Below are 15,057 nucleotides of genomic sequence, written 5' to 3'. Positions count from 1 at the left end.
CTCTCGATACCGAACTAAACAAACGCATCGGTAAAGCAGCTACCATGTTTTCCAGACTCACAAAGAGAGTCTGGTCCAACAAGAAGCTGACGGAACATACCAAGATCCAGGTCTACAGAGCTTGCGTCCTGAGTACACTTCTGTATTGCAGCGAGTCATGGACTCTTCGCTCACAACAGGAGAGGAAACTGAACGCTTTCCACATGCGCTGCCTCCGACGCATTCTCGGCATCACCTGGCAGGACAAAGTTCCAAACAACACAGTCCTGGAACGAGCTGGAATCCCTAGCATGTATGAACTGCTGAAACAGACGCCTGCGTTGGCTGCGTTGGCTGGGTCATGTCGTGAGAATGGATGCTGGCCGGATCCCAAAGGATCTCCTCTATGGAGAACTCGTGCAAGGAAAGCGCCCTACAGGTAGACCACAGCTGCGATACAAGGACATCTGCAAGAGGGATCTGAAGGCCTTAGGAGTGGACCTCAACAGGTGGGAAACCCTGGCCTCTGAGCGGCCCGCTTGGAGGCAGGCTGTGCAGCATGGCCTTTCCCAGTTGGAAGAGACACTTGGCCAACAGTCTGAGGCTGAGAGGCAAAGAAGGAAAGCCCATAGCCAGGGAGACAGACCAGGGACAGACTGCACTTGCTCCCGGTGTGGAAGGGATTGTCACTCCCGAATCGGCCTTTTCAGCCACACTAGACGCTGTTCCAGAACCACCATTCAGAGCGCGATACCAGAGTCTCTCGAGACTGAAGGTTGCCAACATTTGGATTTGGACTGCATTGCATTAATATCGATCCTAATAATTGATTATCAATTATTCAAATAATATCAATTAATAATTGATTAGTTATTGGTCATAACCCTTTGCATGTATTAATTATTCATTCAATTGATTATTGATCATAATTATTAATTATTGATAAATATTCTTCGCACTCCTTGCATGCATTGATTAATTAATGGCCTGGTCGAGGGGGGCGGGGCGGCTGCTCCTTTGTCTCCCTTCCCCGCGAGCCACGTGCGCGGCTGCCCGGTGGCGCTCGCGCTCCGCGGAAGTGTGTCCCTCCCAGGCCGCCGTCGACATCCGAGGCCCCACCCGCCATCTTGCTCCCCGCTGCTGCAGCCGACGACGGCAGAGGAGCCCCGGCAGCCGCACGGAGATGGGTGAGGGCGGCGGGGCGGGGCGCGGCTGGCCCCCCACAGCCCCCTCGACCCCCTCCCGCCCAGCGCGTGGCCACGCCCCCGTGGCCCCCAGGGCGCTGCAGGCGCCCTGGCCAGGCCACGCCCCTCCTTGAGCCGCCGCTCTGATAGACTGCCCCTGCGGCTGGAGGCCCTGCGCAGCCTCTGGCCCTCCCCAGCCAGTGACGTTGCCCTCTGGTGGCAGGGGGTTCCGCAGGCTCAGGCAGGCACCGCGTGGAGAAGGGCTTCCTTCTGCCCCTGCTGGGGGTCTGGTGGCAGGGAGTTCCGCAGGCTCAGGCAGGCACCGTGTGGGCGCGGTGGCGTAGCTGGAGGGGGCGGAGCAGCCAGTTTGCTGCATTACAGGATAACGCTCCTGGCCAGCCTTTCAGGAAGGACGCTGGAGAGTGTGTGAGGCACCCTGAAGACATTCCTGCGCTGTGAACAAGCCACACTGGAATGCTTGGGCTTGGCCTAGTCGTGCCTCCTGGATCCCGGTGCTGCCCAGTCAGGATTGACTTTCTTAGGACGCAGTTCCTTGAAGTGTGGACTGGGAGTGTGCCCGAGACTGTGGGTGAAATGCTGCCTTTGAATTGGGTGCAATCCAGCAAGGGCGCCTTGCAGATAACTAAGTAACTTCTTCTGAGTACTCGATCCTAACGGAGTTTTCCTTCCCAGTTCTAGGAGCCAGAGGACTCCTCTGAGGAAAGACCAGCCTTTTCTGCCCAGTTCCAGACTGTCGGTGGTTATGGCAGGGGGAAGAAGGGGACCTAACCGGACAGCCTATTGCCGCAATCCTCTCTGTGAAACGGGGGCCGCTGGCGGTGCCGGTCATTCCACCAGTTCCTCTGTCACCAACGTGCGTTCGCGAACCAGGTGGGCACAAGCACCAGAAACCGTTGGGTCATTCTGGCCCAAGGAAGGTCCAAAGGCTGTCCTCTGACACCCACCAAAATTGACCCTGTCAGACCAATCACTCTAATATATCCCATGTTTTGTTGAGCAGAAATGTCATCTGGCTCTTAACCGTCACAGGGTGAGCTGAGGCTCCTGATTCAAATCATACACAGCCACAAACTCGCCAGGTAGCCTTAAGTGCACAGCTGGTTCATCCATGAGGTGGAACTGAGAAGCTGGCAGGTGGAGCACCCTTCTCTATCCACTCACCTCCTCTGCTCTTCTTCCTCTTGTTCCCTGGATTCTGAAAGGAAGAGGAGAAGACATGAAACAGGAAGTGTGGAGGGGAGGACGATGTTGAGCTGGAGCATCTTTGTCTCTGTATCCCTCCACTCAGCTCTGCCATGTTTCCTCTTTTGCTTTGACCTCTTCTCAAATCCAGGAAACAGGAGAAAGGGTGGCAGGGGTGACTGACACACTACTGGGTGAGGGGTGGGCGGTTTGGAAAACCATCTCAGGGCCTGGGAATTCGTAGGACAGCCCTGCTTAAGCAAGCTACTGTTCTTCAATCTCAGCCACAGAATAGGGGTGATCAAACTGGTGTGAACTTGGAGGCTGGTGGTTAGGATTTATGAGGTCATCTATGCAAAGTGCTCTAAGCATTCCAAAAGCACCATAAATGCCCCATGTTTCCTAGAGGCCCCCTTTCCTGATGCACATCCCTGCACGGGTTGCATACTCTCTACTCCGGCCCCCTTTTCTGGGCAAAGTGAGAATATTGTCAGAAAGGAACAAGGCCTCCATGGTGACTGCCCCAAGACAAATCTTCCCTTACTGTACTGTGCCCTACATGGGCTGTCGGTTACACAGGCTGCTTGTCTGATGATCAGATGTTGTTTTGGCTGTTAATATTCAAAGTTTTGTGTTGTGTTGTGTATCTAAGCATGGCTGTCTTGAAGTTTGATAAGGGACCATTATGTATTGGCAACCTTCAATCTCGAAAGACTATGGTATCGCGCTCTGAAAGGTGGTTCTGGCACAGCGTCTAGTGTGGCTGAAAAGGCCAATCCGGGAGTGACAATCCCTTCCACACTGGGAGCAAGTGCAGTCTGTCCCTGGTCTGTCTCCCTGGCTATGGGCCTTCCTTCTTTGCCTCTTAGCCTCAGACTGTTGGCAAAGTGTCTCTTCAAACTGGGAAAGGCCATGCTGCACAGCCTGCCTCCAAGCGGGCCGCTCAGAGGCCAGGGTTTCCCACTTGTTGAGGTCCATCCCTAAGGCCTTCAGATCCCTCTTGCAGATGTCCTGGTATCGCAGCTGTGGTCTACCTGTAGGGCACTTTCCTTGCATGAGTTCTCCATAGAGGAGATCCTTTGGGATCCGGCCATCATCCATTCTCACGACATGACCGAGCCAACGCAGGTGTCTCTGTTTCAGCAGTGAATACATGCTAGGGATTCCAGCACGTTCCAGGACTGTGTTGTTTGGAACTTTGTCCTGCCAGGTGATGCCGAGGATGCGTCGGAGGCAGCACATGTGGATAGCGCTCAGTTTCCTCTCCTGTTGTGAGCGAAGAGTCCATGACTCGCTGCAGTACAGAAGTGTACTCAGGACGCAAGCTCTGTAGACCTGGATCTTGGTATGTTCCGTCAGCTTCTTGTTGGACCAGACTCTCTTTGTGAGTCTGGAAAACGTGGTAGCTGCTTTACCGATGCGCTTGTTTAGCTCGGTATCGAGAGAAAGAGTGTCGGAGATCGTTGAGCCAAGGTACACAAAGTCATGGACAACCTCCAGTTCATGCTCAGAGATTGTAATGCAGGGAGGTGAGTCCACATCCTGAACCATGACCTGTGTTTTCTTCAGGCTGATTGTCAGTCCAAAATCTTGGCAGGCCTTGCTAAAACGATCCATGAGCTGCTGGAGATCTTTGCCAGAGTGGGTAGTGACAGCTGCATCGTCGGCAAAGAGGAAGTCACGCAGACATTTCAGCTGGGCTTTGGATTTTGCTCTCAGTCTGGAGAGGTTGAAGAGCTTTCCGTCTGATCTGGTCCGGAGATAGATGCCTTCTGTTGCAGTTCCAAAGGCCTGCTTCAGCAGGACAGTGAAGAAAATCCCAAACAAGGTTGGTGCAAGAACACAGCCCTGCTTCACTCCGCTTCGGATGTCAAAAGGGTCTGATGTGGAGCCATCGAAGACAACAGTGCCCTTCATGTCCTTGTGGAAAGATCTGATGATGCTGAGGAGCCTGGGTGGACATCCAATCTTGGGGAGAATCTTGAAGAGGCCGTCTCTGCTGACCAGGTCGAAAGCCTTTGTGAGATCTATGAAGGCTATAAAGAGTGGCTGTCGTTGTTCCCTGCATTTCTCCTGCAGTTGTCTAAGGGAGAATACCATATCAGTGGTGGACCTGTTGGCTCGGAATCCACACTGCGATTCTGGATAGACGCTCTCTGCAAGTACCTGGAGCCTCTTTAGTGCAACTCGGGCAAACAGCTTTCCTACAACGCTAAGGAGAGAGATGCCGCGGTAGTTGTTGCAGTCACCCCTGTCACCTTTGTTCTTGTACAGCGTGATGATGTTTGCATCCCTCATGTCTTGAGGTACTCCACCTTCTCTCCAGCAGAGACAGAGGATTTCATGCAGCTCAGTGACGATGATCTCTTTGCAGCATTTTAGGACTTCAGCAGGGATGCTGTCTTTTCCAGGTGCCTTGCCAAAGGCAAGGGAGTCCAGGGCCACGTGAAGTTCTTCTAGGGTTGGTTCACTGTCAAGCTCTTCCAGCACAGGCAGGCACTCAATGTTGTTCAGTGCTTCTTCGGTGACTACATTTTCTCTGGAATATAGCTCAGAGTAGTGCTGCACCCAGCGTTCCATCTGCTGCGCCCGATCCTGGATGACCTCGCCTGTGGCAGACTTCAGAGGGGCAATTTTCCTCTGTGTTGGACCTAGGGCCTGCTTGATACCATCATACATCCCCTTGATGTTGCCCGTGTCAGCTGCTATCTGTATCTCGGAACAGAGCTGGAGCCAGTAGTCGTTAGCACATCTCCTGGCAGTCTGTTGGACTTTGCTGCGAGCAGTTCGGAGGACCTGCAGGTTGCGCTCACTGGGACAGGCCTTGTATGCTGCTTGAGCTCTAAAGCTCAAGCTGGGCACCTGGGCACCTAAAGCTGGGCACCTGGAACGTTAGGACAATGACACCTGGCTTCTCTGATGACCTGCAAGAAATAGACAACGCACGCAAAACAGCCATCATCGACATGGAGCTGAGCAGACTGCAGATGGACATTGTCGCCCTTCAAGAGACTAGGCTGCCAGATTTCGGATCTGTCAAGGAGAGAAATTTCTCATTTTTCTGGCAGGGAAAACCACCAAACGAAACCAGGGAACATGGCGTTGGCTTTGCGGTCAGAAATACCCTGCTGAAATCCATCATCCCACCTACTGTGGGAAGTGAAAGAATTTTGTCCCTGCAGCTCCAGTCATCAGCAGGACCTGTCACTCTCATCAGTGCTTATGCACCGACTCTGTCGTCTCCAGCAGAAGCCAAAGACAAATTCTATGATGACCTGGCCACCACTGTCAAGAAAATCCCTGTAAAAGAGCCATTGTTCATCCTCGGCGATTTCAATGCTAGAGTTGGTGCTGATAACAGTTCATGGCCCACTTGCTTAGGTCAGTTTGGCACTGGGAGGATGAACGAAAATGGCCAATGCCTGCTAGAGTTTTGCTGTCATCACGGTCTCTGTGTCAGCAACACGTTCTTCAACACAAAGCCCCAACATAGAGTCTCTTGGAGACATCCAAGATCAAAGCACTGGCACCAGCTCGACCTGATCCTCACCAGACGCTCCAGCCTTCCCAGCATCAAGATCACACGCAGTTATCATGGTGCTGCCTGCAACACTGACCACTCCCTGGTGTGCAGCAGAGTGAAACTCCAAACAAAGCGACTGTATCACACGAAAAAGGAAGGAAGACCTCGCATTGATACCAGCAAGACCCGGGATCAGAGAAAAGTGGAGGAATTTGCACAAGCGCTTGAGGAATCTCTTCCAGGCCCGGCCGACGCAAACGCATCCAGCAGATGGGAACATTTCAAGAATACCGTTTACAACACCGCTTTGTCCATATTCGGCAAGAAGACCAACAAGGTGGCAGACTGGTTTGAAGCCCACTCTGAGGAGTTGACACCAGTCATTGAGGAAAAGAGGAGAGCTCAAGCAGCATAAGGGACCATGCAATGTTGTCAATAGAAGCTGTTACAGCTGAAGGATTAGGTGGCGAAAGCAGGCAGGCTGGCTGGCATTTTCTTGTCTTGGAGAAGGGCACTGTGTTAGCATGGAAAGGAAGATAGGGTGGACTACACAAGGGTTGGAGGAAGGGGGTGCTGATGGTTCTGTGAAAAGGAAAGGGGGCAGCAGGTAGATTTTTCCAAGTAGTTGTCAGTTTGAGCTGGTGACTTGTTAAAGCCATTTTCTGAGACTGATGCTTCTACATGTTTATGACTCTTCCTTTTAAAAAAATATTTCTGAATTGACTATTTTTTGCTGTGGTAGGAGTGGCTCCGGGACTGGTCTTTCCAGCCCTCCTTTGGCAACCCAGACGGTTGTTCCTCTACGTCACTGCAAGATTCCAGAGCTGCCCATCGAGAGGAGTATCTTGTTCGAGCTCCAGCTGTTCTTCTGCCACCTGATTGCCCTCTTTGTCCACTACATCAACATCTACAAAACAGTGTGGTGGTACCCGCCCTCTCACCCTCCCTCTCATACCTCATTGGTGGGTATCTTTTATATTTTAGTGTCTGTTTTCAAGATCACAAAATAACAACTATAAAGCCCACAAAATACAATGACTTACCCAAAACAACATGAAAAATATTACTTCTGAAAAGGAATGCCTTGTGTGGCTTCTTGGAAGGGCTGTATATGAAGGCTGTATAGTGGCACCTACTGGCAGAATGCAGTATTACAATACAGAGGTCTATAATTAAGTAAACAAATGCATATATGAGCTGTTCCTTCATACATGAGTGTAGGGAAGGACAAGCCTTTTTAGTCTTAGGAGAACCAGATTGCTAACTCCCAGCATTAGTAAAGCAACATTTTCACTCGGGTAGATTTTAATATAGGCCAAAAAAAAAAAAAAACCTCACATGGAATCATGATGAGCAAACCTACACAAGTCTAGGCTTCAGGGAACTCTGCCATGATTTGTGAAGAAGCTGGAGTGCATTTGTGGGTACGCACCAACTCTGTCTCCTAAAAGTTGTTATTCCCTTTAATGGTGAGCTTGGGTGATGAAGTGCCCATCTGTTTGGAAATATTTTCTGTGGGCAGTTCTCGCTTCCACCTCTGAGGGGAAGCTTTACAGGAATTGGAAGTTGGGCGGACTGGACCAGTCCAGTGGCCCAACTGATGGTTGAGGGCCATAGAATGTTGCAAGAGGCATTGGAGGGGGAGGAGGGCAGGAGGAGGGGTTGGCCAACTGGAGCGCCTAACAGCTTATCGTGTCCTGGAGGTGAGCACTGGGGTTGTGAGGTGTGTGTGTGTGTACATGTGTGCATACCGTGAAGATAAAACCCATCTCTGTGTGCTTCTCCTGAGTTGTATAGCACTAAAGGATAATGGCCACCTCCAGTTCTGATTCCTAGTTTACCCTAGACAGCCCAGCAGGCCAAAGTTATCTGTTCTGCTGTCCCCCTTCTCCCCCCCCATTCTGAATAATGTCACAGGGCTCCTTTTTCACCGCAGCCCCCTTTTGTCTGCCTGCATGTCCTGATGTCTGGCCTCTTCTCCTTATTTACGAGTTGGCTGTTCATGCATCAAGAGCCCCCCTTTTCTTCCCACAGAATTTTCATCTCATTGACTTCAACGTCCTGGCGGTGACAACCATCGTTCTGGCACGAAGGCTGATTGGTGCAATCGTGAAGGAGGTGAAGGAGGTAGAGGCTTGGCGCTCCTCGCCCTGCTTGCTTGGCCTTGGCATGCGATATAAGGAGCAACTGTGCTTCTTTGCAATTCCTGTGAACGTTAATGGGCTTATGGGGTGGTGGGTTGAATCGATTACTTACTTCCCACAAGGAACATAAGAACGTAAGAAGAGCCCCACTGGATCAGTCCTAAGGCCCACCTCGTCCAGCTTCCTGTATCCCACAGGGGCCCACCAGATGCCTCAGGGCCCAATCCTGTCCAACTTTCCAGCACCAGTGCAGCCGCAATGCAGCCCTGGGGTAAGGGAACAAATGTTCCCATACCTTGAGGAGGCCTCTGTGACTGCCTCCCCTACACCTCTGCATTGTGCATACTGCTTTGGCACAGCAGTACCGGCACTGGAAAATTGAATAGGATTGGGCCTCCAGGGAGCACACAAGCAACAAGATCCCTCCATCCTGTTACCACTCCCTTGCATCTGGCATTCCGAGTTAGCCCACTTCTGAAGCCAGGAGGTTGCACATACCCATCATTGCTTGTAACCTGTGATGAACTTCTCTCCCATCAATCTGCCCAATCCCCTTTTAAAGACATCCAGACCAGATGCCATCACCACATCCTGTGGCTTGGAGTTCCACAGATTAATGACATGCTGGCTAAAGAAATAGGGCAAGCAATGGCAAGCTTCTCTGGGGACGGAATTGGGAAGAACAGCACCACCCTTGCAGTTGTCCAGTAGGGGTTAGGCAGAATTGGCTGCTGGAGCACAGCGGCCCTTGATTATCTGGGGAGGCCTCAGGTGGGGGAGGGGCATTCCCTAGGGCAATGGTCTCCATCTAGGCAGGAACTGAGGGTACCCTAAGGTGAGCCGCTACTGCTTCTCCTTTCCTGCCTGGTGGCAAGCAATCAGCAAGCGCTGCCTCTATGTTGTTCTTATCCCTTTCCATCCAAGCCAACCTGGATGGAACAAGAGTGGCGTGGCAACTATGCACACTCACATTTTGATCAGTGAAAGGTGATAAAGGGGGACCAGGCAGAGGGTGTGCTGTGACCCGGAAGAGGAGGCAGGTGAGTAGAAGACTGAAAGAGCCCTCTGGGGGACTTGGCCAAAGTCACCCCTCCAAAGTCTCTAAGGTTGACCTTGTCTGGATCTAGTCCTGGCAACTGCTCAGAACCAAATGGCAGCAACAGTAGTTCTGTCTGAGGTCAGGTCTTGACCATACATGACAGATCTCTGCCACAGGGGATGCTGGTGTCCAGCCACTTGGAAACCTTTTTGGTGGAATGAGCAGCACTTCTGGATTCCAAGTGCTGGTTTGACATTGCAGATCTCTTTCCCTTGCTCCTCCAGGCTTCTCACACAGGCAAAGTCTCCCTGCCGCGCTCCATTTTCCTTGTGGTCACTCGCTTTGCTGTCCTTACTGGAGCAGGGTGGAGTCTGTGCCGATCGATAATCCACCTCTTCAGGACTTACTCACTCCTCAACCTCTTGTTCTTGTGTTATCCGTAAGTTTTGGGACCCCCCCCCATGCTTCTGTGAGGGAGGCTGATTTTGACACCCAGGAGCAAAGTGACCTCTTGATGGGGTTTATCTACCATGTTTCTGGCTTGCAAAGTGAAATAATCAGGGCAGGAGATGTTCTCAGCACTGCAAAAAAATAAAATTCTGCAGCAAGTTAATTGCATCTGTTGTGAAAACCAAATTGGAAGGATGTGTGGGGTGGGGTGGGGTGGGGAGGCTGGAAGAAGATCTGTGTGTGTTTCTTGAAGCTCCTAGGCCTGGGGGGGGGTGGGAATATGTACATGTATATTTTATGAGAAGTCGCATGAGCTCTGATGGTCTGAAGAGTGATTTCAGTGACCTGCCCTGTCTCTCCCAGGCTTGGCATGTACGTCCCCTTTCTGCAACTGAACTGTGACCTCCGCAAGGCAGGCCTCTTCTCCCAGGTGGCCAACATCGGCCCTCGCGACACCAGCGATGTCGGGTCGAGGGGCAAGGACTACCTGTCAGTCCTCAAGGAGACCTGGAAGCAGCACACCCGGCACACACACGGCATGGAAGCTATGCCCACGCACGCCTGCTGCCTCTCCCCGGATCTCATCCGCAGCGAGGTGGAGTACCTGAAGGTGAACTTCAACTGGCGCATGAAAGAGGTGCTCGTGAGCTCCATGCTCAGTGCCTACTATGTGGCTTTTGTGCCTGTCTGGTTCGTGAAGGTACGTGGCACCGGGCGACTGCCTTGTGATCTCGCTTTATTCATGGTGTAGGCAACAATCAGTTCTCAGAGAGTCTCTGTGCGTGTAGTGGAATAGTTCATAAAGGAGAAGCCCTGATGACTGAGTGGAGCACCACTGTACAAAGGCACTCCGTCTTCAGGTCTTCTTCTGGGGACAAAGATACCGCTCTGCTTGTGGGCTCCTAGAGGCACCTGGCTGGCTGCTGTTGCTGCAAGCAGGAGACCGGAGATTATAGAGCTGTGGTGTGATCTGGTAAGGACTCTGTTCTGTTTGTGGGTGGGGAACTGTGCGCCATCTTCAGGATTAAAAACCCTGCGTTTGAAACCAGAGCTGGTGTGAGCTTGGGCAGCTCCTAGCTTGACTTTTGCTTGCAAAGATTATCAAGGGGGTAGCCTAAAATTTCTTTCCTTTAGAAGGATCTGGCAAGAGGAAGAAATTTCTTTCTGCCAGAGGAGGAAAACTGCATGTGGTGTTTGGCCTTGAATACTTTATGGGGTGTAAAGTGTTTAGATTCAGCTGCCTGTTCATGTTTGTACCTTTGAATCTCTCAAGAAGATCTAAGGTCAAGTCGTTCTGGAGAGTAGACCTGTTGACATCGACTAATTTGGTCAACCTTAGCAGTTTTAAGAACTGGAATTGGGCCCTGCTAGGGTCCATTTAGTCCAGCCTTCTGCTTCCATCAGTGGCCGAACAAATGCAACTGGAAACTCCCCAAGCAGCCCCCCCACCTTACAACTGGTATTCAGAGCCTCGTAGCCTCTTCTCCTGGTGTTTGCCTTGAGCAAAATCAACCATATTAACTAATTTGTCGTCAGTAGACCTGTCCTTTGTAGAACATTCTAATCTTTTTTTTTTTAAAGCTGTTTAAGTTAGTGGCCATCACCGTCTCTTGCGGCATCAAGTTCCACAAGTTAATTCTACTGGGTGTGAGGAGTCCTTTCCCCGTTTGCCTTGAAACTTCAGACCATCCGTTTTATTGGGTGGCCTAGAATTACGGGAAAGGACAAAAAACTTGTATCGGCTCTCTTCCCGCCACTCATAATCTTAGGGCCCAATCCTATCCAATCTTCCAGCACTGTTGCAACCATGCTAGTGGGGTGTGTGCAGCATCCTGAGGTGAGAGGGTAGTCACAGAGGCCTCCTCAAGTCAAGGGAACTTTTGTTCCCTTACCAAGGGGCTACATTGCGGCTGCCAAGTTGGTTTGCACTAGAAAGTTGGTTAAGATTGGGCCCTTGGAGACTTCCAGTGGTCCTTTTTTCTTTTTGGTAAACTACAATCTAGGTACCTCACCAGTATGACTAAGCTCAGAAATTACACAGAAGCTCTCTCTCTCTCTTAAACCACAAACTACTAAATAATAATAATAACAATAAACTTTATTTCTATCCCGCCCTTCTCCCTAAAGGGACCCAGGGTGGCTTACAACATATTTAAAACAGAATAAAACATAATTTAACAAACAAATAAAAACATATTAAAAACACATTAACAGAAACCATAAAAACAGTAGTTAGATAAAAGTCAGAATAAAAAAGAGCATAAAACAGCAGTTCGTAGAGGAATCAGACCTGTAAAAAAACAACTAAAAGATGTATAAAAGATGTTTAAAAAGGCCATGAAGTCAAAAAGGCTTGTTTAAACAGCAGGGTCTTCAGGCCTCGCCGAAAAGTCTCAAGAGAGGGAGCCATGGTACTAGTCCATGGTCCAGTACTAATTGGACATATTTAGTCCAACCAGTGTGCAAATACGTTTGTAGGCCAGTAAAATTTTGGTTGTCATTGCTTGAAGTCTGTCCTTCAATATCAGATTTTAAAATCAAGTGTAGAATTGAGTTAATTGCCTACTATCCTGGGCCTCTTTCAACCACCACCCGGGAACGGGATAGTCCCTGAGGACAAAACCATGGCCCTTGTTTTCCAGAGCCTTCTCCCTGCCTTGCATTGGCAAACAGTTCCTCCAGTAGGGCTCGCGGACTAGTTTACTGCATGAAAGTTCAAGCTGAGCCCTTGAAGTGCTCTCTCTCTCTCTCGCCTCTTCCCAGAACACTCAGTATTACGACAAGCGCTGGTCCTGCGAGCTGTTCCTGCTGGTCTCCATCAGCACCTCTGTCCTCCTCATGCAGCACCTGCTGCCCGCACGCTACTGCGACCTTCTCCACAAGGCTGCGGCGCATCTGGGCTGCTGGCAGAAGGTTGACCCAGCACTGTGCTCCAATGTGCTCCAGCATCAGTAAGCAGCCCCTGGGGCATCCGCTCTCTCTTTTCTTAAACGCTTGTGTCACCCAGGGGAGGTGCTAGGCTTCTGGGAGGGCTGCAGACCTTCCCACCCGGTCTTTCCTTCTTACTTCCTTGCCTGGGGCTCGTGGTGGCATTTAGTTTTAATGTCTTGGATTGCACTGCTTTTTATGGTTTTGACAGCGGTTGCATTTTATCCTGCATTCATGTTTTTGCATTTTACTGGGTTTCTTTCCTCTTGCATTATAAGTTTTCTGGGGCACTTTGTTTATTTGGAGGGAAAGACAGGAAAGAAACCTTTTAAATTAAATAAGTACATGGAAAAGTGCTGTTGGGTGTGGCTGAATGCCCTGCAGTCCTCTTGTCTGCGTTCTTTAGAACAGCCCTCAGTGACCTCTAAGAGGCTGGGGTTTGTGCCTTTTGTCCAGCTGTGTCCCAGGTGGCGCAGTGTGTGTCTGAGCTTGAGCAAAGACCCCTCCCCATCTCGGGCTCTCCTGGACTTTCTGTTGCTGCAGGTGGACCGAGGAATGCATGTGGCCGCAGGGGGTGCTGGTGAAGCACAGCAAGAACGTGTACAAAGCTGTGGGCCACTACAATGTGGCAGTGCCTTCTGACGTCTCCCACTTCCGGTTCCACGTAAGCACCTGCCGTTCTTCTTTCCCCAGGGGTGCATGAGGAGCCCCATCCTGCAGCCAGTGTTTTGGAGCGGGCGCAAAGCACTGCAAGACTGTGGGATTTTTAGGGGTCTGCCTGACGGCTGGGTCGGTGCATTGTATCAGCAGAGCGCAAAGTGCTCCCCCATCAGCCTCTGATACATCACCAGCTTGGAAGAAGCTTTGTTGTTTGAAACAGTGACTAGAGCAGCAGTTTTCAGCCAGTGTACCGCAGCACATTGGTGTGCCTCAAATGATCCACAGGTGTGCCATGGGAGGATCATTTCTTAGTAGAGCCACTGGGGAATGTGAGCTCCCCACCAGCAGTGCGGTGTGCTTTGTCAATTGTCAAAAACCTGATGGTGTGCCCTGAAAATGTTAGCATCTTGTCAGTGTGCTGTGAGATGAAAAATGTTGAAAGTAACTGGACTAGAGAGTAGGACTGAAATCCAGTAGGCTGAGCTTCAAATCTTGCCTTTAGCAAACATCCAAGCCTCAATTACTCCATGTGTAAAATGGGAGAGAACAGTGAAACTATGCAAAGCTGTTGGGGGGGAGGGCTGCATTTGAAACAGTATTTCTCTGGCTTCCTGCCCAGAGGGATTTGGTCTGCCCTGGCACCTGCTTGCATCTCAGAGGGCTCTGTGGCATGTTCAGAGGCACACACGCAGGTCATGTGGACACTACCAGGCTGTTGGACCTCACTGGCAGCTCCCTAGAAATCACCCAACACATTTCTGCAGCTGCACACTGCGGGGGGTGGGAGGGGCAGAGCAGCTTCACTGCAATTGCTGGTGTTCTGTTTGAGGAATCCTTGATCAAGTGTCCCCCAAACCCCAGGATTCCTGGGGCACAAAGCAGACATACTTAAAAGTGCTCTGACAGCTCTGCATATTGGGAGCAGTCTGTGTTCCTTGAGAATGGTTTTTCATCTTCGGTTTGTGTCTTTTTTGAAAGCACAAGTTTCTAGTCCTCTTGTGGGCAAAAACATCTAGGCAGTCCCCAGGATACCGCAAGTGCCTCACATTGGGGTTTCTCGCTCTTCCAGTTCTTTTTCAGCAAACCTCTGCGGATCTTGAACATCCTGATCCTCCTTGAAGGGGCTGTCATCTTCTATCAGCTCTACTCGCTGATTGTTTCCGAGAAGTGGCACCAGACCATCTCACTGGCCCTGATCCTCTTCAGCAACTACTATGCCTTCTTCAAGCTCCTGCGGGACCGACTGGTGCTGGGCAAGGCCTATTCCTACTCCGCCAGCAGAGAGGCAGATCCAAAGTTAAACTGAAGGCGAAGCACTTGCTGCGTGGAACACGTTACAGAGACGGTGCAGGGGGGAGGGAGGGAGGAAGCACCGCCTGCAGGCGCTGTGGGCCTTGGACGCTTCTGCTGCCTGAGAAGTGCCCCTTGGGAGGCCTTGCAGAACTCAGGAGGGTGCCGGAGCGCAGCCCTCAACTCCTGTGCAGTCGGGCCGGCCCTGAGCTCTGATGTCTTTTTTTACCGATGCTTTTGTTGGTGGTTGTTTTCTTTGATAACTGATATGATAAGGAAAATATCTTATTTTTGTACTCCCAACCGCTGTCAGCCCAGTTTGTTGAACAGCAGGAGCTAAGATGCAGCACGCAGGAAGCAGCGTCTGGGCTACTGCTTTGGTTCTAGGCAGTGCTGGACCAGCCCTGCATCCCAGCATACCTTACAGGGCTGTTTTGGAGGACTTGGGGCTCAGTCCTATACAGTGCGTGCCAGCACGCTGCTGGCGCATACTGTCGCAAACATGCCGTAAGAAACTTTTGCAGGCCCTGTCGCCAGTGGAGCACCGGTGCTAGCCCAGCACTGGCCGGGCCGGGGCTAGCACCAGAGCTCCGCTGCTTGGTGGTCACATGGACCGCTGGCCAGCGGAGAGGTAGGTGGGGGAGTGGGGAAGCGGGA

The 15,057-nt window shown here is 51.1% G+C and overlaps 1 protein-coding gene across 2 annotated transcripts; it reads left to right on the top strand.

Moving 5' to 3' along the window:
• Positions 1–1,100: 1,100 nt before the first annotated feature.
• On the top strand, positions 1,101–14,696 carry TMEM39B (transmembrane protein 39B). 2 transcript variants are annotated; one of them, XM_066638408.1, is made up of 9 exons: positions 1,101–1,166; positions 1,857–2,054; positions 6,632–6,851; positions 7,924–8,007; positions 9,357–9,511; positions 9,886–10,222; positions 12,286–12,473; positions 12,994–13,114; positions 14,180–14,696. In XM_066638408.1, exons 2-9 carry the CDS (start codon positions 1,927–1,929, stop codon positions 14,414–14,416), a joined length of 1,470 nt encoding a protein of 489 aa, XP_066494505.1. In that variant the 5' UTR covers positions 1,101–1,166; positions 1,857–1,926; the 3' UTR covers positions 14,417–14,696. The 2 variants fall into 2 exon arrangements, with proteins under 2 accessions (XP_066494505.1, XP_066494504.1); XM_066638407.1 differs by having other exon boundaries at positions 7,924–8,016.
• The last annotated feature ends 361 nt before the right edge of the window (positions 14,697–15,057 follow it).

The sequence above is a fragment of the Tiliqua scincoides genome, chromosome 10 (genome assembly GCF_035046505.1).
Source record: "Tiliqua scincoides isolate rTilSci1 chromosome 10, rTilSci1.hap2, whole genome shotgun sequence".
Classification (NCBI taxonomy): Eukaryota; Metazoa; Chordata; class Lepidosauria; order Squamata; family Scincidae; genus Tiliqua; species Tiliqua scincoides.
The sequence above is the reverse complement of the archived record's forward strand: the minus strand, read 5'-3'. Positions and strand labels throughout refer to the sequence as shown.